This window comes from Panicum virgatum, chromosome 7K (genome assembly GCF_016808335.1).
Source record: "Panicum virgatum strain AP13 chromosome 7K, P.virgatum_v5, whole genome shotgun sequence".
Taxonomy (NCBI): domain Eukaryota; kingdom Viridiplantae; phylum Streptophyta; class Magnoliopsida; order Poales; family Poaceae; genus Panicum; species Panicum virgatum.
The window spans coordinates 34,878,764-34,904,699 of NC_053142.1; the positions used below are offsets into that span (position 1 = coordinate 34,878,764).

General features: G+C 50.4%; 6 protein-coding genes across 7 annotated transcripts; 3 read left to right on the top strand and 3 right to left on the bottom strand.

The window, feature by feature from the left end:
- Nucleotides 1-28: 28 nt before the first annotated feature.
- On the bottom strand, nucleotides 29-5,247 carry LOC120642268 (endoplasmic reticulum-Golgi intermediate compartment protein 3-like). Its single transcript, XM_039918727.1, has 13 exons — nucleotides 4,904-5,247; nucleotides 4,290-4,363; nucleotides 3,913-3,996; nucleotides 3,688-3,768; nucleotides 3,279-3,359; nucleotides 2,555-2,647; nucleotides 2,251-2,430; nucleotides 2,060-2,127; nucleotides 1,857-1,908; nucleotides 1,671-1,724; nucleotides 1,462-1,554; nucleotides 1,191-1,257; nucleotides 29-607 (listed from the first exon to the last, which is right to left on the bottom strand). Exons 1-13 carry the CDS (start codon nucleotides 5,043-5,045, stop codon nucleotides 516-518), a joined length of 1,161 nt encoding a protein of 386 aa, XP_039774661.1. The 5' UTR covers nucleotides 5,046-5,247; the 3' UTR covers nucleotides 29-515.
- Nucleotides 5,248-7,673: 2,426 nt separating this feature from the next.
- Nucleotides 7,674-8,519, top strand: LOC120642270 (PLAT domain-containing protein 3-like). The gene is made up of 2 exons (XM_039918729.1): nucleotides 7,674-7,764; nucleotides 7,868-8,519. The coding sequence occupies exons 1-2, from the start codon at nucleotides 7,711-7,713 to the stop codon at nucleotides 8,363-8,365; spliced, it is 552 nt and encodes a 183-aa protein (XP_039774663.1). The 5' UTR covers nucleotides 7,674-7,710; the 3' UTR covers nucleotides 8,366-8,519.
- Nucleotides 8,520-8,994: 475 nt separating this feature from the next.
- On the top strand, nucleotides 8,995-10,250 carry LOC120642269 (PLAT domain-containing protein 3-like). The gene is made up of 2 exons (XM_039918728.1): nucleotides 8,995-9,231; nucleotides 9,390-10,250. The coding sequence occupies exons 1-2, from the start codon at nucleotides 9,178-9,180 to the stop codon at nucleotides 9,897-9,899; spliced, it is 564 nt and encodes a 187-aa protein (XP_039774662.1). The 5' UTR covers nucleotides 8,995-9,177; the 3' UTR covers nucleotides 9,900-10,250.
- A 4,694-nt stretch (nucleotides 10,251-14,944) lies between these two features.
- LOC120642271 (putative ETHYLENE INSENSITIVE 3-like 4 protein) lies at nucleotides 14,945-17,096 on the top strand. 2 transcript variants are annotated; one of them, XM_039918731.1, is made up of 2 exons: nucleotides 14,945-16,246; nucleotides 16,478-17,096. In XM_039918731.1, exons 1-2 carry the CDS (start codon nucleotides 15,113-15,115, stop codon nucleotides 16,736-16,738), a joined length of 1,395 nt encoding a protein of 464 aa, XP_039774665.1. In that variant the 5' UTR covers nucleotides 14,945-15,112; the 3' UTR covers nucleotides 16,739-17,096. The 2 variants fall into 2 exon arrangements, with proteins under 2 accessions (XP_039774665.1, XP_039774664.1); XM_039918730.1 differs by having other exon boundaries at nucleotides 14,945-17,096.
- A 3,662-nt stretch (nucleotides 17,097-20,758) lies between these two features.
- Nucleotides 20,759-22,088, bottom strand: LOC120642273 (chlorophyll a-b binding protein CP24 10B, chloroplastic-like). The gene is made up of 2 exons (XM_039918733.1): nucleotides 21,760-22,088; nucleotides 20,759-21,673 (listed from the first exon to the last, which is right to left on the bottom strand). Exons 1-2 carry the CDS (start codon nucleotides 21,972-21,974, stop codon nucleotides 21,124-21,126), a joined length of 765 nt encoding a protein of 254 aa, XP_039774667.1. The 5' UTR covers nucleotides 21,975-22,088; the 3' UTR covers nucleotides 20,759-21,123.
- Nucleotides 22,089-22,618: 530 nt separating this feature from the next.
- On the bottom strand, nucleotides 22,619-25,499 carry LOC120642272 (short-chain dehydrogenase PC-15). Its single transcript, XM_039918732.1, has 3 exons — nucleotides 24,761-25,499; nucleotides 23,652-23,811; nucleotides 22,619-23,127 (listed from the first exon to the last, which is right to left on the bottom strand). Exons 1-3 carry the CDS (start codon nucleotides 25,116-25,118, stop codon nucleotides 22,791-22,793), a joined length of 855 nt encoding a protein of 284 aa, XP_039774666.1. The 5' UTR covers nucleotides 25,119-25,499; the 3' UTR covers nucleotides 22,619-22,790.
- Nucleotides 25,500-25,936: the final 437 nt, after the last annotated feature.

The following is a 25,936-nucleotide window of genomic DNA, read 5'->3' on the forward strand; positions in this document are numbered from 1 at the left end:
GCCTTGCCTGCTGAACTCAGTAGAGAACGAAAACCAAAGAAGAAAAACTTTCTTTCCTTGAAATGGTCTTTACAATTTTTTTTACTCTTTATATCTGTGAAGTCTACAAACATCTGAGAAAAAGAATCTGTTACAAATAACATAATCGCAACCCAAAAAAGAAATCCTACAAAGAGGCTTGTGCCCCCTTACACAGATTTACAATGATACAAACACCATCTCACAGAAAATGTTTTCCTGTTAGACTACAGCGTACAAAAATGGAGTGCCTCTGGAATGTTTCATTTGACAGAGAGGAATGACAGCGAAGTGTACAAGCTGATCATTTTGCTTCCTGGCATCTTCTGCAGGAAGCAAGCAAGCACACCGTGCGATATTCAATGAGCAGGTGTTTCTAAACTATGCAAGTGCACCAAGAGCTTGGAGCCGTCTTGCTTTACCACAGCTAGAGTTCTCCCAAAGGAAGCCCTGAAGATGGAATTATTGGCAGCAATTGGAAGGCAACACTCAGTAACTCAGTTGAATTTGCCAATTTCCATCTTCTTCTTGATTGCTCTCTGGCCATGGTATACAAATGAATCTATGATTCCAGAAACCGTGAACACACCTGCACATCAAGAAGATTTTATTCAATCCTAGAAGTTCCTAGTTTAGATAACCTGAAGACATGACTACAGGAAATTTTGCATATTCAGCTCACGATTTTCAAGAATAATCCTTATGTCTAATAAGAAACAAGTCAAGGATAAAAAAAGGAATAAAAAAAGAAAAACTCGCCCATGTGGGACTCCCCACAGACTTTCTTATAAGACGGTGTCGTGCTTTGAACCCGGCCACCCAGGTTGGGACGGGAGTCTCAACACTCCCAGAGTTCAACGCTCTGACAGGTCCACCGCAAGAAGTTTGGCAACAAGTCAGGAATAGTCTAAATAAATATGGATAGAAGAATCCACAGCCAGATTTGTGTCTAATTTCAGCTGTTGTATACCAGGTTCAGCCATATGCCTATATCAGTAACCATATTTAGTGATGCAACACAGGCTTAGAAGGTACACGGTCGAAGCAGGAAAAAAAATATGTTTAAAATGTCAAATGTTCAACTGAATCATTAGCAGTTAATAAATACAGGAAAAGGCGCATAAGAGAATGGCTAGTTAGCATAAATGAAAAAAGGACACAAGGAACATTACCACCAACAATTGCGCAAACATTGGTTAAGAAGTGCAAGAATGACACATGTTGCTCTGTGAATGTGACCTGCAAAAGCCATTGGTGCCAAATTATACTCCTGTACAGAAAAAGTGCCAATGCAAAACACATGTTTGAGTACTAAAATCGTAAAAGTAATTTTCCTATCACTGAAAGGACAAAAAGTGAAAAATCAAACAACCAGAGTATCAAGAAAACCAGGTCAGCCAGCATGATCTATCTTCAATAGAACAGTTGAATTTAAATAGGTACCTTGATTGGGGAAAGGTCATAAAAGAAAAACACGCCAGGAAGAGCTTGTATGCGACCACTTTCACTACTTCTAAAATGTTCCGTCACAGAGAACTGCGGCAATGAGTCACAGAATCTTAAGGAACACTTTAAGATCATATAAATACATATATGTGCATCAGCTATCACGAGAATGTGTATCCAGACAAGGGAAAAGAGAAAGAAATGACCTGATTTGAGAGGATGATGTGATCATTTATGTCAGTGTAGGCAGTGGGAACAACCTGGAAAGGAGAAACAATAATTACTCTTACTTCAGTCATGTTGCAAGTAGAAGGATTAAAAGAAAAAAGAGCAATAGATGCAGCACAAAAAAAATCTACACTTGTTCTGATTAATCAAAGGATAGGACAAACCTTGATGAAGTATTGATACATTCCATATGATGAATGCTGCACCCACTGCGCCCTACACATTTTACAAGTACACAAAGTTAGATTGCCACTAAGGTTTCTTGGGGGACACTGTCTCACTTAGGAACCCAGGAAACAGCATATGAGGAAGTTAATATTTTTGAAGAAAATGAGGGAGCTAATAACATGTGAAGAAAGGAACCTACCCGTCAAGGGGATTAACCACACCAGGAAAGTAATCACCAAAACTTAACTTATTTATCTTATGGCTAACCTGGAATTGTAAAACAAAATAAAATGTTAATTTTGTGCAAGAATGCTAGTGAGAAAACACTAATTTTGCTGTCAGCATTCACAACTATAGAAATCATTTGTGGATTTCCTCAAGTATGATTACATTGAAGCTGTCCTTCTGGAATGGAAGCAAGTCGTGCACATGCACATTTGACTGCTGGAAGCTTTTCCCAGGAGCAAAGTGGAAATTCCCAGCAACCTTGTTAACTTCAATAAAACCATAAATATTGCATCCTTCACCTTCTTCATCCTTTATGCTTTGAAGGAAGCCCTCCCTTTTGCACTACAGAACAATGCACATTAGGCAAGATAATTGTCTCAAATGTAAAAGGAAACAAGGGTTACACAAAGTGCATCTTATGTTACGCATGTTGCAGGTAGTTATAACTCAGAATAGATGGCTGTACCTGGTCAAGCAGATCTGGATTCGATACACCCCAACCTTTTTTCCTGTATGCTTCCCGAACATCTTCACACGTGTTACAACATTGATCATCAGACTACATTCAATTAAGAGATATATTCAGTCCAGGTTGCATCACATAACATAACAATCTGATTCATCTGAATAAAATAACTAAGAGAAGAAAAGGCTTCAAATTCTTACAACGAAAAAAAAAACACTGGTCAATGTAAGGCATTGGTTACATTATAAATCTTAAATGACATCCCCCAGAAAATATCAACCAAATGGAGTAAAGGCAACATGTTTCATAGCAGTCCTGTATTTTTTTTGTAAGAGTAAGCGAAATGAAAAGATATTCTAACAAAATTGATAAAGACTAGACCCACATAATATATGTGACATCAGGTACTTGCTCTGTAATCCGTTAAGAGTATAGGACTAAAACATAGGGCTACATTATACATACAACAACAGTTATAACATGTTAATTAGTTGGCATCAAGTGACATGAAGCCTTCTTTCCAAAGAAAACTTAGAAACGATGAAGAAGCTCATTTACAGGTCACAGAAAGGTAAATTACAGAGATCAGAACAAAAATGAACAATAGAAAATAAATCCATGCATTAGTGAAGTCCAAAAGTAATCCATGCAATACAAAAGGCAGTAAAGCAATTGTATATATGGTCAGAGATGAAATTTTTATCATGCAATTTAAAAGACATACTTCTTGTGCACCATAGCAAGAGCCACAATAGGTTTCATTATGTTCAAGCCGCCCGCCATGATGTTGTAAGGGCTTTTCCATCTGTTACAAAAGGGAGGGAAACATGCATCTTTAGTTATGACAAAACCTAGTTGGAATTTGAACAACACAAAGCACTTAGAAGACAAGTTTGTGATGAACTCAATATATACTCTGTGGCGTATCAAGGTACTAAATCAGATGACAGGTGCCCAACAAATCATTGGCATACTATGAAACTACTAGGATAGTTCCATGTATAGAACAAATATTCATGGTACTTCTGATTTGTGATTATTTCGACACATGTGGCTTCAAAAGAATGTTGTTCTATACTCCATAGGCTTTAAATTGCAACTATTAAAAGCACAAGCATTAATCTGATTCTGACCTTCATCCCACCAACAGCATCTTGTCTCGTAGCAATAACATTGCCATGGGCATCAATTCGTTGCTTGAATATATCATGTTTCTACATAAAAGCATTGAACCGGAATAAGTTAGTTACTGCAAGTGAACAACCGTCATTTATACATAACTTATGACAGCTACGAATCAATACAAGATATTTAGAAAGAAATATCTCAAGCAACAATGATAATACACAAAAGCCTACCACATCAAGGTGCTCTTGCCCACTGATGTCCATTGCATCAAGGCTAATTATAGAACACTGAAGGGCTGGGAAGGTGACATCAAACTGCAGTTTTTGACATCAGGCAAAGGTAGATGTCAGCTCATGTCCAACTTAAATTAGACAGACCAGGAGGTCAAATTTATCAGTAGGAATTAAGTTGAAAAAAGATAAGGTTCAAGTTGGAAAATACGATAACCAACAGAAAAATACAAGAAAGGAATGAACAATTTGCAAGTAAATAAAAAAGTAGTTCTTTGGCTGTTTGCCAACAGTCGGTAAAAAGGCAATGAAACAGTTTGAAGATATAACTAGAATTACAGGAAACCAGAGAATCTCTAATTAAAGCTAGACATTACATTTATGCGAAGTTGTTCGCCCCTTGAGGTATCCACCCTTAGTGTTGTCTCTGTAACTGCATGAAGATATAACCCTGCACGACAAAACATTAACAGGTCACAATCAAGTAGTGCATACTAAATAATTAACACTGATACTTTGGTTAGCGTGATCGATTCCAGTGGGGGGGGGGGGGGGGGAACGGAGTCAAAATTAGCAAAGCAGCCAACCACAAACACATAAGAAAGGCTGCTTCAAACTTCAACATTCTAATAAAGCCAAGCATTGTGTGTGCAAGATTGGAAATGGTAGCGGCGATTTTCAACATGTTGCAAGTTGCATCAACACAAATGGATCAGAAATTTCGCACGTTTCCTGTGAACAGCTCAATTTCACTCTCAGCAACCAAAATACGCGTTGCCATGTTCGTTTGATCCATTGACCCTCTAACCGCGCCGCGAGATCTCGACACATCCAGCGGAGAACGCCAAACAATCATAACGCGAACAGTGGTCGACACATCCGCTGGCGCGCCCGCATCTAGCATCGCCGACGGTCAAAAAACCTAACCGTCCGGACTGGATCGGGATTCGATGCTCAGGGGGAGGAGAGGGGGAAAGAGCGGGAGGCGTACGGAGCTCGGAGACGAAGAGGAGGAGCATGACGACGGAGGAGGCGAGCGTGATGATGCCGCCGGAGAGGGTGCGGCTGTAGAAGTCCTCGTTCACCTTGGGGTAGGCGTCCAGGCTGCGGAGCTTGGACAGGAGCCCGTCCATGGCTGACGGGATCTCGGGGGAATTGCCGGCGCCGCGGAACCGGGGGAGACGAGACGGACCCTGCCTCTCCCTATTTTCGCTTTATTTTCGCGGATTTGCTCGATCGATACGGGAATGGAGCAGGGACATGATACCGTTTTTTTTTTCAGATTGTGGGCTTGTTCGAGGGGGTTTCGCCTTCGCAGGAGTTAGGCAACCCAAAAAGGGTAAAAACTTCCTCAGTGCTCGAGGGGGGCATATCGCCTGCAATCAGGCTTATGGTGTAATTGTGCAATCAAGAGATCCCGTCCATCGAAACCATATCCAACGTTGTCCGGCCTTTTGCAATTAAATCCTCCCACCTCCCACCCAACTCTCTAAATATTTGCCAAAAACACCCGACGAAGCCCTCCACGGCGAGCATGTCCGACGCTGCGGCGAACACGTCGACGAAGACCTCCGCGGTGTCCGACGGGGGCAGGAACACCAGGCTCCATGCAGCGGCAAGCTTCTTCGACAGCGGGACCGCATCCCCCGCATGGCGAGGCCCAGGAAGCACGGCACGCCGTCGCCGGCAGCGTGCGTGGGCGCGGGCGCAAGAGACCATGGGGGCGGGAGCGGCGCCGGCGCGGCGAGGCATAAGAAGCACGGCACGCCGTCGCCGGCGACAAGCGTGGGCGCGGGCGCAGACGCGGGACCGCGGGGGCGAGGAGGGTGGGGTCAGGAGCGTCGCCCGCGCGGCGCAGCGCCGCATCCTCCGCACGGCGAGGCCCAGGAAGCACGGCATGCCGTCGCCGGCGGGCGGGCACGGACGCGGGCGGGGTCGGGAGCTGCGCCCGCGCGGCGCAGCGAAGGGGCCGTGGGGCGGCGCGCCCGGAGACCAGAGGCGGCGGTCCATGGACGGCGACAGCGTGGACGGTGGATGGAGGCAGCCAGAGTGTTTTTGGCAAATATTTAGAGAGGAGTTAGGTGTGAGGTGGGAGGGTTTAATCACAAAATACCGGACAACGTTGGATATGGTTTGGATGGACTGGATCTCATGATTGCACGATTGCATCGTAAGCCCGATTGCACATGATATGCCCCCGTGCTCGAGTTACGTATCTGCTCGTTTCTTCGTCTTATGAAAATCAGAAAACCATTTTCCACCATCCTTTTGCCATTTTCTTCAACTTACGGAAGCACATTGCACGAACTGGTAACGACATTGCACATTCCTTCCGCTCTACGAAAAATGCAATCTAACTTTTTTTAGATATATCGGTGGAGTAAAAAGAATCTCATACTCTTATTTTTTGGCTATATACAGTTAGTTTTAGCATACAAATCAAATCGGATCACTTAATTAAATATATAGTTGAGATCCAATTTTTAGAATTATGTTTTTTATGAAATTTTTTTCAAACACCAGGATTGCTAATTGACATGTTGCAAAATTATTTTTATTTGAAAATACAACTCGGGAAGAAACACTCACAGAGCATAAGGTGAAACTTTGTAGAAACTACATCAAATAATTCCACAGATATTATGCTGTTTTAAATGCATATTTGCAAATATGAGCTAATGAACATTGACTCAAACCCGATACTACTAGGCATTTTTCATACTTATAGTGCCACGTAGACATTACAACAAAATTATATTCACAATGGATGGTTTTAAATAAATAAATCTTCATCCAATCTCTCTGCTCTCTCATTTCCTCTCCTAATCTTCCTCCTTCCTTGGTTCTCGCGGCAAACGGTTTCTTGCATGAGAAATATCTTCTTGTCTCCCCCTCTACTGTTACATCATTATTTTGTTCAAATAGCACTAGCACCGTCTAATTAATTTTATCAAGGTCCTATATTTGGAGCATCTAGAGCTTGCAGAACGTGGCTGATCTAAATAAGCTAGTTTCCGCCCAGTTTTATCTAGTTTTTATTACTAGCTTTAAAATATTTGACTTTTTTTACTTCAAATTTAACCACTCGTCTTATTCAAATGAATTATAATTTGAACGACGTACTAGCATTTTTATTCACTTTTATAATGCTTTATATTCCCACAAGGTCTACTAGCCAAGTTTCATAACCTCTAAACTGATCCAAACAGAGCGTCTCGGCTACTATCTTCTTCATCGCGAGCTAAGAATTTTGAAGAACTGAAACTTGCAGTCCATGTAAGAACAAACTCGACTTTAACAAGCCTGGCCATTACACGGATGACACTTTAGTTTACTTCAGTGCACTTGTCCACCACTTGCTCAGAGAGTCAGAGAGGTTAATGCATACTTAAATCGTCCAATAAGCGCATGATCAAGCATGATCCCCCTGTATAGTCTAACTAAGATTTAGATCCCCGTTCTCCGTGCGCACGCCACGCCGCCACATGACGATCGATGGTCACCTGCTTCAATTCTGATCCGAGCGAAACCTGATGCCTGATTCTGATCCCCCGCATCATTCCTGCAACTACCTAGTTAATTTTACCGGCAGAATACATACATGTTCATGATCCAGACCAGCATGTGCCAGCATCGTGCTCAACTGCTCCCTCTGATTAAGAAAAAAAAAATTAGCAACCCACAGTGTTCTGGTTTCTGAATCCGCTCTCTATATATCATCATCAAAGTTCATCAGCTTCTTCAGCTCTGTAGAACTTTACGAGGTATAGTAGCTCGATCTGTTCTGCAGTGTTGAGTATGGCCGTCAAGGCACTCTCCTCCGCCGTCTTCTTCCTTTCCTTCGTGATCCTGGTACGCTTCACTCTCTTTGCATAAATGCATTGTCCTGACAATGTCACTCTCGCGCGCATCTTCTCCTCACCGTCCATTTCCGCCTGCCGTTCCGCGGGTACAGGCCGCCGGGGCAAGATCGCCGGCGTACGGCGTCCACGTCGCGACGACGGCCGCGGGGAGCTACGGCGGCGGCGACGACAACGCGTGCGTGTACACGATCTTCGTGCGGACCGGGTGGATCTGGAAGGCCGGGACGGACTCGGTGATCGGGCTGGGGCTCCGCGCCGCCGACGGCGGCGGGTTCGCCATCCCGGACCTGGCCCGCTGGGGCGGGCTCATGGGCGCCGGCCACGACTACTACGAGCGCGGCAGCGTGGACATCTTCAGCGGCCGGGGGCCCTGCCTGTCGTCCCCGCCGTGCGCGGTGAACCTGACCTCCGACGGCTCCGGCGCGCACCACGGCTGGTACTGCAAGTCCGTCGAGGTCACCGCCGCCGGGCCGCACCGGGCCTGCGCCAGGGCCGCGTTCGGCGTCGAGCAGTGGCTCGCCAGGGATGCGCCGCCGTACCGGCTCTACGCCGAGCGCGGCGCCTGCGCCAAGAGCGCCGCGGCGGAGTGATATCATGCTGTGGTGTCTCGGGGTAAATGTTTGTTCTTCTATTACACATCCTTGCTGTCTGCCGCGGTCGCCTGCCTGGAAAGGAAAAGAAAAGAAAAACTATAAATCCAAGTGATGATGGATGAAATCGCATCACCACCCTATACGCCGTGGACACCTGGGTGCCGTGCGTCACAGCAGCTCAGCTCTTCTCCCGGCTGGCTGACCGAGTGACTGGCGCGCGGGCCCGGATCCCCCGGGGAGAGGCAGAGGTCTATCCGCTCGCGTCCTGCGTCGTCGTCGATCGCTCTCCGCCAACTACTCCGGCCGGCCAAAATAACGCCGAGGCTTCTCGCTCCCCGGCTGACCCCGACTTCCCTCCGACGCGATCTGTGAAGAGCGTGGACGCTCGCGCGCCGGCACCTGGCAGCCGATCCGATCGACCCAAGCCGGTCGGGAGCCACGGCGACCGCAGATGACAACTACCGCCGGCAGCGTCGTGGTTCACGTGCACGCGGCCGGCCAGATCTCCTCGGTCGACCTGGGGCCCTGCTGGCCTTCTCGCAGTCGTAGATGGCTAAACAGAAGCCGTGGAATATGCCGCCCATGATCCAAACCAACTCGCCGTCGTCGTCCAGCTAGCTCCCCCAAAGTGTCAACGTCCGGTGGGGTCGTCCTCCCTGCCCCCATATAGTGCCCCACCGGCCACCGGCGGGCGACCCGCGCCCCCACCACTCGCTCCGGTGCTGTGACCGTGTCTCTCCCCACCACCTGTCTCCCAGCCTCGTCAGATTCCTCCGTTCCGATCGAAGCCTCGATAGCTACGCCCGGCCATGGCAAAGCTCCCTCCCTGCCTACTCTTCGCCGCCGCCGTCTTCGCCGCCGCGGTAAGCTCATCATTCGCCTGCTGATGCTACATATCACGCTCCCTCCGCTTCTAAAGTCGCCGTCGCTTGATTCCACTCGCACCGCCGGCCGCGCGCGCCGCCGTTGCTTCAATAATCCACTATTAATTAACCACCATCATCCGCTACTCGATCGACAGGCGCACGCGGCGGCGGCGGGCGGCGCCGTGACGGGCGTGTCGGCGGCGGCGGCGTCGGACCCGGAGGACAAGTGCGTGTACACGGTGTACGTGCGCACGGGGTCCATCTGGAAGGGCGGCACGGACTCCAAGATCGGGGTGACGCTGCTGGGCGGCGACGGGTCGGGCATCCGGATCGCGGACCTGGAGCGGTGGGGCGGCCTCATGGGCGCCGGCCACGACTACTACGAGCGCGGCAACCTGGACATCTTCAGCGGCCGGGGCCCCTGCATGCGCCAGGCCCCCTGCGCCATGAACCTCACCTCCGACGGCACCGGCCCGCACCACGGCTGGTACTGCAACTACGTCGAGGTCACCGCCACGGGGCCCCACCTCGGGTGCGCGCAGCAGCTCTTCACCGTCGAGCAGTGGCTCGCCACCGACGCGTCGCCCTACCGCCTCTACTCCACCGTCGACAACTGCGGCGGGAAGAAGCGCCGGGAGGACGCCGAGGCCGCCGCCGCGATGTGAACCGAAGCTCCAGCCTCCATGGCTTCGATCACCTGCGCCCCCTATGTAATTATGTGATCTCGCTGATCGGATTGCGCTTCTGCGATGAGGTCACGGATCGATCTCTGTAGTAGTGCTTGCTAGTACGGGAGAATAAAACCAGCCACCGTTTCTTCAGGCTCCCATCGCTGCTGGGAGTTCGTGTTTGACTTTGATGAGGTTGTTTGTATGTCTGCGTCAGTTTATTTGCCTTTGATGCGGTCTCCTGCCACTTGGCATTGGTTTCCCCCTCCGTGTCTAGCTATGGTGATTGTGATTTTTTGGTCGTGTCGGCAGAATCGATCAATGCAAGGAACCTTTGCCCTGTTACCCATTCTGCATCCAGTTCAGTTCATCTCTGATTCGAAACCTGACGCCCATCTTGGTCGCTTTTTTTTTCCGAAAGTATTTCATTAAGAGAATTTTTTTAGATGGGCGAGAAATGGCTTTCACGGACACTACTCCGTCCATTTCTTTTCTTCTTTTACAGTACAAAGATGTGTTCGAAATTTCGAAACTCAAGCTTTCATTTTTTTTACCAACACTTGTTGTCTTGTAGAAGTGTATGCTATATCACGCGGAAATTTGGTATCGATGAGTTTGTATTTGAAAACACTTTCAAATGATCATTTATATTCTTGAGCATTATAATATCACTACAAAAGTTTCCATCTTTCTCTAGAATTTTTCCATGCGACCAATGGCGTTAGCACTTGCTCCATCCATCTACAAAACATGTCTTTACTTGGATTAGGTCATATATATAAATTCCTCCAAAAAGTGATAGCTAGAGAGAGAGAGAGAGAATCAAATCATCAATCCCCGTTGTGGTTCTAATGCTAAGTTTAAGTGACGCTCTGTTCCTTAACAATGATTTTTCTGCGCGGTTGCAATTTGAATTCTCTGCCACCTGGTACTAGGGAACAAGACAACAAAATTTTATTTCCAGTGGGTCGCGAGCTTTTACATGCTAATTTTTTTTCGCATGCAGGAGCTTTGGAGAGTACAATGCGTGTTTCCTCGCTATGGGCCATTTATTTTCAGACTTCACTAGCACATTGTGGATGGTCTAACAGTGGATTCAATAGACCTAAGTTTAGGATACACTAAGAGCAGGTCAAGTATGAAATTATACTTTAAACAAACGTCGTCTTATTGGACGAAATATCTTATTTTCATCATCTGGGTAGATGAAATTTACATTCCTCCTGCTAGGTGGACAAAAAAGGGGAGAAATTTGAAACTAAAGAGAAGGGGCTCGGACCTAGACAACCCTAGGGGCCCCCTGGCTCCCTCCCCGCCGCCACCGTCGGCCGCCACTGCGGCGCCGGCGGCGCCGGCCTCCCCCTCCATCCTCTCCCCTCACCTCCCCGCGTCCCCCTCTCCTCCTCCACCATGTGTGTCCAGGCCCGCGAGGGTGCCCGAGCGCGCGGGATGCGGGGCTGTGCCACGCGTCGGGCGGATGCCGACGCCGCCCCCGCCGGGCGTCTTGGAGGATGCCTCCACCGCCAGCAACCCCTCGCCCTCCACGCCGCCGGTGCGGCCTGCTGTGCCGCCACCACGGCCACCCCCCCCCCCCCCGCAACTCGGAAAGGGGGCTGGATCCGACGCACCCCTGCCGCAGGTGTCGGCCACCGCCGCCGCTTCTGCAGGGGCACCCCCCCGGCCATCGACTCCGCCGGCCGGTGCGGTGGGAGCTGCCACCCAGCCTGCGGGCCGTCACCCCCTCGACGCTGGCTGCCCAGATCTGGCTGCGCTGGGGGCTGGGTCGCAGGCAGCCAGGGGAGCCACCGTGCCTGACGGCGGCTCGTCGCCACCGTCCGGGTCTAGGGGAGCGCGCCCCTCCACTCTCTCACCGGAGGCGGCCCTGTTCCGCCCATGTCGTTCCGGTGGACGCACGAAGAGCCGTCGATGGGCGGATGAAGACGGCGAGGGGTCTGACGACGACCACCCCACATCCTATCTCGATGTCGTGCGTCGCCCAGCAATGCCGATGGCTGCGTCCCCATCACGCACCTTGACTCGTCTAGTCTTGGTGCGAGGTCGAGATGGAATAGGCGTTGGATGGCAGGAACCAGGGCGAAGACGGAGGGGACGCAGTTGGCCGCGCGCCCAGCTTATGCACGGCTTGCCTGCCCGGCTGGTGGAGGGCCGTATCCCTGCCCGCCAACGCCTTGGCCGCCATGGACGAGTCTCCGTCCCCAACGCCGATGAGTGGCGGGAGATTCTCTCACGACCGGAAGCGCAACCTGCGGTCGTCAAGGTTCAACATCGCCAAGAATAGCTCCTACAGGTCCTGAGGATCCCTGCAGTGCTTCGCGACAGATGCTTCAACTGTCTCTCCTACTCGCACCGTGTTGCGACTTGTTGGTTGCCACGACGTTGCTTGCGTTGCCGTGGCTTCGGCCACCTTGCCAGGGAGTGCAAGCGACTGAGGTCGGCGGCGAAGGGAGGTGATCTGCCATGTTGCTCTGTTCGCAGCATCAACTCTTCGGCCTCCCAGCACGCGACCAGAGGCGATCAGATGGTCTCGGATGGGCCCGTGCGGAGTGCCGTGACGGGCGCTGGTTTCCGACGACGACGTCGGCAGCGCCGGAGTTTGCCAGTGGGGGATGTCAGCATGGGCACGCCTGCCGGCTTCTCAGACAGCACCGACAACGCCACTATTGCATACATTTCCCCCATGCCTAATCCACTAGAGTTGGAGCTGTGCGCGGGTGAGGGGCCTCCGGCGTGGGTTGACCCCATGTTGGAGGAGCTCGTTGCTTCGCTCGCGATGACAGCTGGTGCACCAACGGTGGAGTGTTCGCCTCCTTTGCCGGTCGCCTCTCATGGGGTGGATGCATCGCTGGGGGACACCCATTCCCCGGTGATGTTCCCTGACGCCAGTTTGCCGATAAATGAAGTGGTCGCTAATTTTGCACATGTTGTTTGTACAGAGGCTCCCCCACCAGTGCTGGTCGCTTCGCCGCCACGACGGCGCTCACGGCAGCAACCACAGGACTTCACCATCCGCCGAAGCGAGAGGTTGCCAAAGAAGTCGCGCCACCGTGCTACAAATCCAACGGTCCAGGCGCAAAATGTGATGACGAGGAAGCTGGGCCTCACTTCAGACACTCACCCGCCGGATGCCTCATCCTTCCAGCAATTCGAGGAAGCTTTCTTTTCCTCCCTCAGTGTTTCGCACTGAGGCCTTGGATGCTTTGTTGCCGACGGGGATGGATACTCTGACAACCGGAGTGGTGACACCTGTAACGGTGTCATAGATCCTTAGGTAGTTTACCATATCATACATCGACTGCCGTGTAATAGTCTAACTCTGTACTAGGTTGTTTTTCATTCTGCGAAACCAATCTTTATATTGTACTTTGCTTCTCTTCCTCTTAATGAAAAACGTGCTTAGACACGGTCGCGAAAAAAAAGTGGACAAAAGGGACCTAGTTTTGATATTTTGCAGGATTAGAACATTATTCCGTAATTAAAGTACATTTTTATATTAAAAATTAAAAACTAGTTAAATGTGTCAGAACCCAAAATCTCACTCCGTTTTCTGTTTGAACAGTAGGAAATTAAAAAAAAACAATCGAGCCGGACGGTCCCGCTGCTCAAGCTTAGAGGGGTAGTAAGGCTGACCACAGCGGAGGGAGCAAGAGCAAATTTGCTCCCTCCTCGTTTTCCACGTCCTCTCTGTCTACAGTGTCAAACAGTACATGTACAGTGTCAAACAGTGTATTTGCTCTTTCATTTCCTCCTTCCACTGTGGACGGTCTAAAGCTGCTGTCTTTTGTTTACTGTGAGCCTGACGATTTAGCAATGGGAGGGGTTAAACGTTCGGCCACGTGATCGAGCTCCGTGGATGTTTGATCACCGCCACAACTTCCTAACGGGAGCAACAAATAATGCTTCACCTCCCCGTTCAGACAACGATTTGGAAAGAGAACGGGTGGCCAGCAGCAACGGGTTCACCGACCGGGAAGTTCGAAGGCAAAATGCTCATGTGCGTCCGGCATCAGTCTCGGCGGCGAGATCTGTCGCGACCCCTCGGGGGCGCGGAGCTAAACAAGTCAACGCCCAAGCCAGGTTTGGATCATTCTTGATCCTAAAATGCACATTTTTTGAGATAAGAATCTCACATACATAAAGTACTAAATGAAGTATATTTACAAAATTATTTTAGAAATGGGGATAATTTTTCGCAATAAATCTAATAACGGCAATAAATCGATGATTTGCTAGAGTAATGCTACAATAACCATCCTCTAATCACGCGGTCAAAGCCTCATTAGATTCGTCAGGTTCATAGCGTAGGAGTTTTAAAATTGATTTTGTAAACTGGTTTTGCTTGACACCATTAATTGACGGTCAAACCCATTCTAGAATTCCCAGAATAGAAACCAAACAGGACCAAGCTTCCATTCTTACTCTACAAGGAGAGACTCTTCCCCTGCGTCAGCGACGACGCCAATGGCGGCATGGAGCCGTCACAAATGGCTCGCATGCACCGGCCCGGGCGAGCTCCATCTCCGGGATCGCGCCGGGAGCATGCGCGCGGGACATGGAGAATCTCATCCACTTTCTTCCTTCCACTCGTGGCCATCACCGCAAGAATCGTCGTCGGATGTTTGGTTGCCGACTTGCCGGCCGTATGAACGAAGCTTCTAGTGCTGCCGGCCTGCTGCTGCTGCTTCTGCTTCTGCTTTCGTTCCTTCGTCGCTGAGGTTGATCGATCACGTCGTCGATGCCTCGACGGCGTACTGCGTCTGTGTGTACCCATGATCGGACTTGCCTGTCAGGGTCCTTCTCGCTGAGGCCTCGGTTGAAAGTGCCATGCGTTCGCAGTATGGGGGGTAAAGTGAAGTGAGAGCCAGCGAGCGAGTGCCTCGCACGTGCACACGCTGATTTACCGGCTAGTGCGTACCTAACAAGTAACAAGACGACGACGCCCCCCGGCGGCCCCTCCGGCCCCGAGGCGCTGCCACGGCGAGCGTTCTTCCACAACCTTCTCCGCGCCACGCAGAGATTCGGCCGGACCTTTTTAGCCGGGCTCGAATGCTGGAGTGGATCGCTACCCCGCCATGCCCCACACCACCTTTCTCCATCGACCGTCATCACCACTAGCCCCCGTCCGTGAAATCCCGCATCGCATCACTGCACCGTGACAGACTGACAGCAGACACACATCCGACCGAGAGTCCATGGAAAACGGCGAGAGCGTCGACTACTACCAGAAGCCCGCTGCTCACGCTGCCAGCAGGCCAGCCATGGACGACGACGAGGCCGGCGCCAAGGGCAAGGCCGGCCACCGCGCCGCCGAGGAGCCGGTGCCGGAAACGAGCCAGGAGGAGCTCTTCAGCGACTCCGAGTCGGGCTCCGAGTCCATCGAGATCGCCGACCTCAAGAAGCGCATGTGGAAGGACCAGCTTCTGCTCATGAAGCTCGAGGGCCGCTCCGGCCGGGGCCCCCACCCCGACGACGGCCACCACCAGCAGCAGCCCGCTCATCAGGACGACCAGATGCTGGCGGCGTCGTCCAGCTCCAGCAAGGACAAGGAGGAGTCGCCGGAGAACCGGTACCGGCGCAAGGCGATGCTCCGGGCGCAGGACGGCGTCATCCGCCACATGCTCAAGATGATGGAGGCCTGCAACGCGCGCGGGTTCGTGTACGGCGTCGTGGGCGAGGACGGCGTCCCCGTCTCCGGCTCCTCCGACAGCCTCCGCGGCTGGTGGAAGGACGACGTCGGCTTCGACCGCGCCGGCCCGCTGGCGCTCCTCGCCGCCCACCAGCAGGCAGCGGAGCCGGGGAGCCCGATGGCGGCGGCGGCGTCGTTCCTGCACGGCCTCCACGACATCCAGGACAGCACGCTGGGGTCGCTGCTCTCCGCGCTCATCCAGCACTGCGAGCCCCCGCAGCGGAGCTTCCCCCTGGACCGGGGCCTGGCGCCGCCGTGGTGGCCGACGGGGCGGGAGCCCTGGTGGGGCACGCAGGGCGAGGCGCAGGCGCTCCAGGGCGCGCCGCCCTACCGGAAGCCGCACGACCTCAAGAAGGCCTGGAAGATCTCGCTGCTGAGCGCGGTGATCAAGCACCTGTCCCCGCGCTTCGACCAGATGCGCAAGCTCGTGTGGCAGTCCAAGCGGCTGCAGCACAAGATGAGCGCCCGGGACGCCGAGACCTGGTCCAAGGTCATCGCGCGGGAGGAGGCGCTCGACCGCCACGCGCAGCGCGCCCTGCAGATCACGCCGATCGAGGAGGAGGAGGACGACAGGGGGCCGGACACCGGCGGCGGCCACTCGCCACTTGCGGCGGCGCACGTCGACAAGCGCAAGCGCCAGGTCGGACGCGAGAGCGACGGCACGGCAGGCGGCGGCGGCGACTCGCCACTTGCGGCGGCGCACGTCGACAAGCGCAAGCGCCAGGTCGGACGCGAGAGCGGCGGCACGGCAGGCGGCGGCGGCGTCGACGTCGGCAAGGCGTTGCTGGCGCTGCCGGACATAGAGTGTGTCCCCGATGCGGACCGCAGCTCGATCGACGAGCTCATGAGGCTCTATTACCGATGCCTGCAGGGGCCCGACGACGACGACGGCGAGCACGAGGCGAAGGGCGCGGTGGCGGTCGGCGGAGGCGACCGAGGGCAGCACAGCGGCGGCGCGCCGCCGGTGGCGCACCACGACGACATGCTCCTCCACGGTCTCCTGCAGCACGGCGGCGGCGCGCCGGCGCACGAAGACGACGTGCTCCTCCGCAGCCTGCTGGGGGTCGCTGACGTCGTGGACATGAGTGACTTCACGAACAGCCCGATCTGGCAGTGGGGGGTTTACGACTGACGCTGCTAGAGTGGTGAGTTAGTTAGAATGATGATAAGGCTAGGTGGAGTGCTATGTTAATTACCTGCGTCCGTTTTAATTATTTCCTCAAGTTCTTTTGATTTTATTTTGGTGAGAGATAAGCAGGCTACTTAAGTTTGTTCATTTGGAGCTCTATCTTCATGACGATGGAAGAAACTCTGCAGCGTAAGAATCCTCGCATACGCCGCTGCAGTCTGCACGCCTGCACGGTGAAGATTCAGACGCTTGTAATTGTAACCACAGGTGGACCGGTGGTGTGTACCTGTGTGGGGTGTTGTGCAATGGTCTTGTGAGGCGGAGTGAGTTGAGCAAGAGTAAAGCAAAGTGATGCTGCATGCAACCTGTACATCTATCGCTCCCGGCTGCCCCTGCATGTTAGCCAAATTCTCAACAGGATACACATTCCCACAAAACACTATAGTAATAGTTTGTTCGTTCCAAGGTGTCAGCCTGTCAGATAAATATAGGATCATGTCAGGCAGAAGGAAACGCCTCTCCTGATGCAATCAGCAACCGCCTTCTTGTCAAGCAGATGATCGCTGTACGCCTTGCTCCAGGGTTTTCCGTTTCTCCTACTGAGCCGTTCTCACTCACTCCCTCTCTCTTTCACCGTCCGGACCGTGATCAACATTGCAACTTCCTATCCGACCCTACATCATTGGATAAATCCCTCTTCCAACCTGAACTTTTTAGAGAATCCTCCATCACTCCCCAACTTGGCTAGAACTGGATAAGAGGCCAAATCTAAACTCGACCGGTGGGGTACCATGATTCCACCGTATTTTATTAAGAGGAAGCATCCTGGTCTATAAAAACCCCCGAAGTCTAATCATGTTAGTGTGTTTCTTTAACCCGAGAAAGATAAGAGACAGGGGCGGAGACAGCACTCGGTCTAGGGGAGCCCCCCTAGACCCCAAAAAACCATGAAGCCTCCCCCTCAATTTTTGAGAAGAAAGAAGAAGAGGAAGAAGAAATCAGCACTCCTTTAATTATTTCTAGATCCGTCACTGATAAAAGGGATCTGTCCATTCAAATATTGACATATTATTAAGCACAAATATGTCTGCTTTTGTACCACAAATGAAGGTCCGACAATCTATTTTCCTTTCCCCTTTTCTATTTCAGCCATTATATTGCTTTGCACATTTTGATCTGCATTTATGTTATTAACGCGTGGAAAGATCCACATGTCAGTGATCGGTGTTAAAATTAAAGTTAGGGAGGACTCCTCCGTCCCCCTTTGTCTCCGGTGACTTGCACAAACATTAGCCAACCAACTGCCCTCCACCACCACGGTCACCCATTCCGAAATTGCTCAGGGCCAAATACGTTTAACTTCGGAGTTTTTTCGAGACCGGCTTCTAGAAAAGAAATTGCAACTTATTGATATGAATATTCTATTAATCCTATTAAGTCCTGGACCGAGATATCACATCTCTATAGCCGGAAAGGCACAAATTCTTCCAAACACTAAATCAAAACAATTAACTTCATCGTAGTTTATAGAGCTGGTTAAACAATGAAGATGAGATAGTCGTGGGAGAAACAGCCTACACGCGAACTTCTTTTACGTTGGAATCTGCCCACGTCGGTATGCACATAGCATTGTTTAGAAAAAACATAAAGTTTGTTAAAATTCAATAGCAGCGCCCGGACGTCTCATGAAAAAATTTCTATCGGACGCTCCGTTGGTTCGTGGCAACATTAAGAATAACATTTGCAATATAGAGAAATAGACACCTGCAACATGAATAATCCATGTTTGCAATATTCAAAAAAATATTGGAAAAAATTATTAACTATCCGTTCACGAGTAAAAAAAATCCGTCGTAATATCTGTTTCATGTTGCATTGACCATTCAAATCTCTCGTTCAAGATGCAACATCTAGATAAAAATCTCTCAACACATAAAAAGCATATGTAATATCATACCATCTAGATCTACTTTTGCAACATCCACGTAAAACACTCGCAACATTCATTGGGAACATCTGAAACACTTTAAACATACGCTTTCAAAATGAGCGCCGTCAAACTCCTCATCTTCTTCCTCTGCACTCGTCCCGTGCTCTTCGGCAGCCAGCGAGTGGGAAGCGGCGGCTGGCGCGGGGCCACACCCAGGCTCTTGAGCCCGCCCGACAGGCGGCGCGGCTCGCCCTTCGCCCTTGCGCGGAGATGGTGGCCGGAGCAGCTCCTCCGGGCGCCCGAGCGGCGACCGAGCAGCTCCTTGCGCGGGGGCAGGGGCGGCCGGAGCAGCTCCTCGTGGCGCCCGAGCGGCAGCTGAGCAGCTCCTTGCGCAGGGGTGGCGGTGGCCGGAGCAGCTCCTCCTGACACACAGCGCCGAAGCAGTCAATCTCCGACCAGCGCCGTCCTGCGTTTATGGCCGTGTTTGGTTAGAATTTTATGGATTTTTTTTATCACTAATTTAGAGTATTAAATAAAGTCTAATTACAAAACTAACTTCACAACCCCCGTGTAAATCGCGAGATGAATGTAATGAGGTCTTTGATCGCGTAATTAGAGGATTGTTACTATAGCATCACTGTAGCAAATCATCAATTAATTACCGTCATCAGTTTCGTCTCGAAAAGTTACACCCATTCTTAAAAAAGTTTTAGAAATAGACTTTATTTAATACTTCATGCGGATATTTATTTTTTTAATGTAATTTTGATTTGACGGCTAACCAAACACGACCATGGGCCGTGTTTGGTTCGCTCCTGAAAAAGTTTTGATGGAAATTTTTAGTACTTTAACCACTAATTAATAGTATTAAATAAAATTTAATTATAAAATTACCTCCACAACTATGATACTGTAGTAGTACTGTAACTAATGAGGTCTTTAACCGCACGATTAGGGGATGATTAGGTGCGGTTACTGTAGCATCACTGTAGACAATCGTAATGGAACTTGGTTCATTAGATTCATCTCGAAAAGTTATACCTATATGTGAAAAAGTTTTACAAATAAACTTTGTTTAGTACTCCATACATATATTCGTCTTTTTTTAAAAAAAATTCATAGTTGAAACCAAACATGACCCATCATCCCATTTTTACTGTGCCCGCCCATTATCTTTGGGTCCCACGCAGCTCGCACATTCTCCCGTTCATTTTACTGTGCTCCTCAATCCTCTATCATCAAATATGGTAAAAAAATTTATATGCAAAATTTTATAATATTTTTTATAAACAGAAATAAATAACAATTTTATGTAAAAAATTATACAAAAATAAATTTCTAGAAACAAAAAATATAAGAAAAGTTATACAATACAAGTTTATAGAAGCAAAAAATCGATCAAGGAGAATTTAGGGGAAAATTCAAACAAGAAGTTGGATGAGAAATGGAGAAAAAATTGAGACAAAATTTGGATAAAAAAATATAACATAACAGGCACACTTTTTTGTAAAAAATATTCAAAACAAAAAATTATATAATATTTTTATGAGAAGATAACTTTATATAGTATTTTTATGAAAATATAACTTTTTTCTAGAAATAAATATGAAACAAAAAACTTAACAAACAAAAAAGTTGCACCAAAAAACTTTACAAACAAAAAAGAAAAAGAGAGAAAAAAAATTGAGTGCCACCGCGGCTCCTGCTTGCCTGCCACTCCAAACGCTGACAAGCAGCTTGCTGTAGCTAGCCATCGCTCCGCCAGCTCAGCAGCAGCGTGGAGCCTCGCTGCTCCAGGCTCGCGAGCTCCAGGCCGGGACGCTGAAATTGCCTGTGTAGCCGCGCTCCTCCGCCGGAACCGCGAGTTTCTTGGGGCGTCGCGATCTGGCTAAAGAAAATACAAAATAGGATGCACTAGCCAGCAGGACATGGTGGTAAAAGAGAGAGGATAACGATGATCTGAGGGGACGGAGAATCTGATAGTGGGACCTAGCATGTCGCGGATTCAACCGCTCGGTCGAGAACATCCGGTCCATCGCAAATTCAGCTTCCAGGGAAGGGTGTCCGATCCATCGGACGTCTGATCCTTAGTATTACCGAATCCAATATAACATCTAGCATTGTTCTAAGAGATCAAGGAAATGTCCTCACTTTATCCTGCCTTATTACAGAGATCGATGCAGACTATACATTACATGGTACATACGAAATTGAAAAAAAAAAACTCCCCATTCGATTGACGCACACCACCCAAAAGAAGCCACGAACAGAGATACATTTGCTGCTACGCGCTCTTCTTTCACCTCCAATAATCCAACCGATCCAATGCAATGTCCATTGACGCTTGCGCCTGACCGATCTGATGCGCAGCCTTAACGTCCCTCACCAGTCACCACGCGCGCAATCGTGGTCGAATCTATCGATGCGTACAAGTACACGCGGCACCGTCGGCGGCAGATTATAGGCCGAGCGCGCCGAGCGGCGTCTTGCCCTGGCCGGCCTCGAAGTAGAAGATGAGCATGGCGAGCATGGCGAGGCGGGCGTGCTTGATCTCGGCGAGCTTGAGCCGCTCGAGCTTGTCGGTGTCGGGGATGTAGACGCCGTCCTTGATGGTGCCGGCGAGGCTGAGCGGGTCGAAGAACTTGCCGCCGGGGTAGCCCTGCTCGCCGGTGAAGTTGGCGAAGTTCTCGGCGGTGCGCGACCAGGGGGTGGCCCACTCGACGGCCTGCGAGTCCGGGTTGAAGAAGTCCACCCACCGCTTCGACTCCACCCACCCCATCAGCAGCAGCTGCGTGCCCAGGAGCGAGCCGAAGGAGAAGGGCGCGATGGCGCCCGGGTCGGCGCCGGCCTCGAACCACGGGATGCCGCTCCACGCCTGCCCGACGAAGATGCCCAGCACGGCGGCCATCGCCCACCGCCCGTGGATCAGCTCCGCCTCGCGGTACCACTTGAGGAACGCCGGGTCCTTGCCCAGGCCCAGCGGGTCGAACCCGAAGTCGCCGGGGAGCCTGCGCGTGGAAATCACGTCGTCGGTTCCAGCTCCTCTTTGTCTCCGACGACAAGCTAGGAAAGGAAGAAGAGATAGGTGACTTACGAGCCATCGAGCCACGGCGGGTTGATGAACTCGGCGTCGCTCTTGAAGGCGGGGATCCACGACTTCTTGGCGGCGGCCGCGGCGACGACGAGCGCGCGGCGCGGCGCGGGCCTGGCGGCGACGGAGGCGGCATTGGCGAGCGCGCGCCGGGCCCCGAGGAACGGGGTCTTGAGCACGGCCGCGGGGGCGGCGGCGGAGGTGGACGCGAGCGCCATGGCCTGGCCTGGTGACGGACAAGCAAGTCTTCAGGTCCTTCCCGTGGCGCGGCGGAGTTTGTGGCTGATGGCTGGCGGCGGTGCTCTGCTGGAGACGTCACGGCGGTTTGATATTTAACCGTGGCGCGCGCGGCGCGGGGGCAGCCACGAGAGGGATCCGCCGCCTCCCGTGGCCGGAAATCTCCGCGGCGGTAGGGTGGATAGAGCGCCGGCCAATGGGGAGCGCGCGCCACCGGATTCTGCCGCGCCGCCGGGCGCCACGTGGACGGCAGACTCCCACTCGTGATTCGGACTTGGGGTCCTCCTCCCAGCAGGTGTCACTGCCTCTGTGTCTGTGGCGAGAGGGATGGACTGCCCGTTACTAGGCTGTCCCGTACCTGGGAGCTGGGACTGCGATATTTACCTCTGGAGATGGCATACCCGCCGGCGCCGGGCAAGGCGACGCTTCAGCGTGGGACAGAGTCAGTAAGATCTTTTGCAATTTTTGCACTTGAATTGGAAGAACCAATACTGTTGGTTCTGTAGTCTGTACAAGAAGCTTATCGCAAAAATTCAATGAAATAAATTCAAGAGTATCAGCATATTAAAGCAGTTACTTTTGCAGCTACAAATCTACCATAACCATGTTCTCAGTTTCACAGCCCTGACACAGAAACCAGGAGAGCTTTTCATTTGCAACCAAAAAAGTATACAGCGTATAGCTACAAATAAATCAACGTGTATGAATTTCTGTTACAAATATACTAAATACTACTGTATGTGAGAACTACGGACTGAACTGGGCCTGAGCAGCTATATTTCCTATACCTCCAGGCACTAGCATTTCATGACCAGCCTGTAGAAGTAGTCTCTAAACCATAGCGGCGTGTAATACAGCATGGACAGAATAGCAGTGAACTGGCCGTAAGCGAACAGAGCTGGAGGGTTTTTCTTCAGAGCCAGCGCAACCACCTTCTTTGCAAGCTCCTCGGCTGGAGTGGACCCAGGGCCCTGGGAAACGTCCGTCCTGGCTCGGAGCGACTCCTCGTACTTCTTGTAGTACTTCCACTCATTGATTTGATCATACTTAGCCGCAGATTTATCCCCAAGATTCGATTTTGTTCCTCCAGGGGCAACAATCATCACATTGATGCCGAAGCTTCTTAGTTCAACCCTACAGTGAAGTCGAGTTTATATCAAGTTAGAATGACAACTATGAAAGAAAGAAAGAGGTACAGAAACAGAATCCAAACCATCAGCTAGCAAACTGAAAAGACTCTTCTTAGAAATTTATACAGAAAAGACTTTTTTCTGAACGCAAATAAACAAAAAAAGACTTAACCACATAAGAACAAGCGATAGAATATTGGAAACTGACACATGTTGCATGTATTGTATTGCCTTGCCATATGATCAAATTAGCTGATGTGATACTTGAGAGCAGCGATAAAGTAATTGCATAAAGACGTCATTAGTAATACTAAAAATAATACCCAATGCTACTAGATGTCACTTTTATTTATTTCCCAGCAGTTAAATTCAGAGTTTTAGATTTAAAACAGGGTATTTAGAAGCAATACCCCAATTCTTATGCCTATACACAACTGACTGCACAATTACTACAGCAAATTAGATCCCTGTGATCCTTGGCTCCAGGTTTTGATGTTGAAATAAAGATGTCAATATAAGAATAGGTACCTCATTGAATCGCTCAATGCATGAAGAGCAGCTTTTGACGCTGAATACACACCAGCCCACGGTCCAGGTGCCAAAGCAGTAATACTTCCAACATTCACAATTGTACCTTTCCTTGTTTCCATCATGTGAGGAATAACAGCTTGAATCATCCTCATTGTACCTACAGCAAAAATAGGCAAAAGTTATCTTGCAGTCAAACAAGTACTGTATCAGAACTTGTGAACATAATAGTATCTCAAAAGAAGTGCGAGCCATCTAAGCACATCAATTGAAATCAACAAACTATTCAACTCTTCAACAGCTCAACTAGGTTAAATGAAAGTTGGAATTACATCCGGTCACTTTGGTTGATAAAATTAACCTCCATGATGAGAGAGCAAAAACTAATAGTTGGCAATTCTTGTGCTTTAAAAAACTTTACAGTTTAAGAGGTTATCCTTTCCAACATTAGAAAAGAAATCCAGGGAGCTCATAGCCTGAGACAATTTTATTACCCCGTTTTAAAACAAACATCATCATATTGACCTGGCTGCACTTGTGTTCATGCATCTTTAGCACAAGTTTTGCCAGTGATGACAGAAGAGGGGTTCTAAATTATAATTGAACCCCTGACATTACTGGTTCAGATTTTACTGAATCCTGTGTTTATGAACTCCAATATTCCTTTTCGTAGTCAAAGGAGATCTGGCAACATGACTCTTTAATATGATCTGAAATTGGACCACACACAACTAGACACGGGATGACATAAATCCTATAACCAAATCTTTTTTTAAAATTATCCTATAACCAATTCAAGCACTCAAATTATATAGCACACGGTCCAGTTCCCCAGTGATGAAATAAAATTCATTGTTTCCTGACATCTTAAAATCACTCATGTAAATAATGTTCAGATAGCTATCCCTCCCTCTTTACTTAGGTAGATCCAATAAAACAAAACTTTGTAGTCCATGAATTTTTAATCGCCGGTTCAGATTCCAGGATCTAAAATTCTGTCCTCCTTCGACAACATCGCAATCAGCGCAATCACGGTTTTACCAACAAACAAAGCAGTACTAGACAGCAAGAAGAACAAAAGAAGCGTTTTTTCCCCTTATAAAACTTACCATAGACATTGGTGTCGAAGACCTGGTGGAAGGCATCCATGGGCACCTCGGCGAGCGGCGCGACGAGGTGGACCCCGGCGTTGTTGACGAGCACGTCGATGCGGCCGTGCTCCCGCAGCGCGTCTGCCACGGCGGCGCGCGCGCTCTCCTCGGACCGCACGTCGAGCTCCAGCAGCAGGAACCGCGGGTCGCCCTGGAGGTCGCGCATGGAGCCGCGCGACCGCGCCGTGGCGACGACGGCGCACCCGGCCGCCACGAAGGCGCGCGCCATCGCGTGCCCGATGCCGCCATCCGAGCACCCCGTCACCAGCACCACCGGCCGAGACCGGTCCCTCTCCTCGCCGCCTGACGCCGACATCGCCGGGGGTTGGGGTGGGATTCTTGGTTCGGGATCTGGTTTCTTGGACTCTCTTTTATTTGCTGGGCGGCGCGAGGAGTTGAGCGCCGATTCACCGAGCTGTCGCTGCGTGCCCAGATTCGCGTACTAGTCGCGTTCAATGCCAGAAATCCCGTGGATTTTGATTTTGACGAAGAGAAGAAGGCAAATCCCGTGGATTTTGATGAAGAGAAGAAGGTGTTCTTGTCGACTCCCAGCGGTGTTCTTGTCGGATTACTTGCCGTCCTCCGTGACACAGACGGACGGCGGTGTTGTTACGAAGCAGAGTCTGTGAAGGACTCCTCGCCGTCGCCGGCAGCAGCAGACAGCAGTACAACAGGGAGATTGTATACGAGTGTGATACTGAGTTTTTTTTGGATTAAACGTACCTGTATTACTGGTTAAAGAAGACATACAAATACGCGTACGAGTACAGATATGCAGGAGGATACAAGGACAGCTGTCCAACCAACTTACACAGAGGCCCCTGAGAGAAGCACAAATTACAGAAAAGTCCCGGGACCATGTGAAATCCTCGAGAACCAGGAGCCTCCAGCGACCGCCGCCGTCGGTCCGTCGCCAGCCGCCACCGATGAAGAAGGCTCCAAGGCAACCCCAGATCTGGAGGAACCCCATCGCATGAAAGCTTTGAAAGGAGCCGCAGTAGCCACCCGACGCGAAGGCCGGGATAGAAACGCCGATGAAAGAACGTCGGCCGGGGACACGCCCCGAGCTCCTCCGACCATGGATCGAACCTCGCCGTCGACACGTGCCGCGGGGAAGTCGAGGTCGATCCACTC

Bases quoted from the DNA above. Each gene is read 5' to 3' on its own strand.
- LOC120642269 (XM_039918728.1), top strand. From the start codon at position 9,178: ATGGCAAAGCTCCCTCCCTGCCTACTCTTCGCCGCCGCCGTCTTCGCC. The intron at 9,232-9,389 runs GTAAGCTCATCA...CTCGATCGACAG, and splicing joins CCGCCGTCTTCGCCGCCGCG to GCGCACGCGGCGGCGGCGGG.
- LOC120642271 (XM_039918730.1), top strand. From the start codon at position 15,113: ATGGAAAACGGCGAGAGCGTCGACTACTACCAGAAGCCCGCTGCTCAC.
- LOC120642270 (XM_039918729.1), top strand. From the start codon at position 7,711: ATGGCCGTCAAGGCACTCTCCTCCGCCGTCTTCTTCCTTTCCTTCGTG. The intron at 7,765-7,867 runs GTACGCTTCACT...CCGCGGGTACAG, and splicing joins TCCTTTCCTTCGTGATCCTG to GCCGCCGGGGCAAGATCGCC.
- LOC120642268 (XM_039918727.1), bottom strand. From the start codon at position 5,045: ATGGACGGGCTCCTGTCCAAGCTCCGCAGCCTGGACGCCTACCCCAAG. The intron at 1,725-1,856 runs GTTTGTCCTATC...TCTCCTTTCCAG, and splicing joins TGTATCAATACTTCATCAAG to GTTGTTCCCACTGCCTACAC. The intron at 1,555-1,670 runs GTCATTTCTTTC...TCATTGCCGCAG, and splicing joins ACATCATCCTCTCAAATCAG to TTCTCTGTGACGGAACATTT.
- LOC120642273 (XM_039918733.1), bottom strand. From the start codon at position 21,974: ATGGCGCTCGCGTCCACCTCCGCCGCCGCCCCCGCGGCCGTGCTCAAG. The intron at 21,674-21,759 runs GTAAGTCACCTA...TTCCACGCGCAG, and splicing joins CCGCCGTGGCTCGATGGCTC to GCTCCCCGGCGACTTCGGGT.
- LOC120642272 (XM_039918732.1), bottom strand. From the start codon at position 25,118: ATGTCGGCGTCAGGCGGCGAGGAGAGGGACCGGTCTCGGCCGGTGGTG. The intron at 23,812-24,760 runs GTAAGTTTTATA...TTTTTGCTGTAG, and splicing joins CTTCGACACCAATGTCTATG to GTACAATGAGGATGATTCAA. The intron at 23,128-23,651 runs GTACCTATTCTT...ACTTCACTGTAG, and splicing joins GCATTGAGCGATTCAATGAG to GGTTGAACTAAGAAGCTTCG.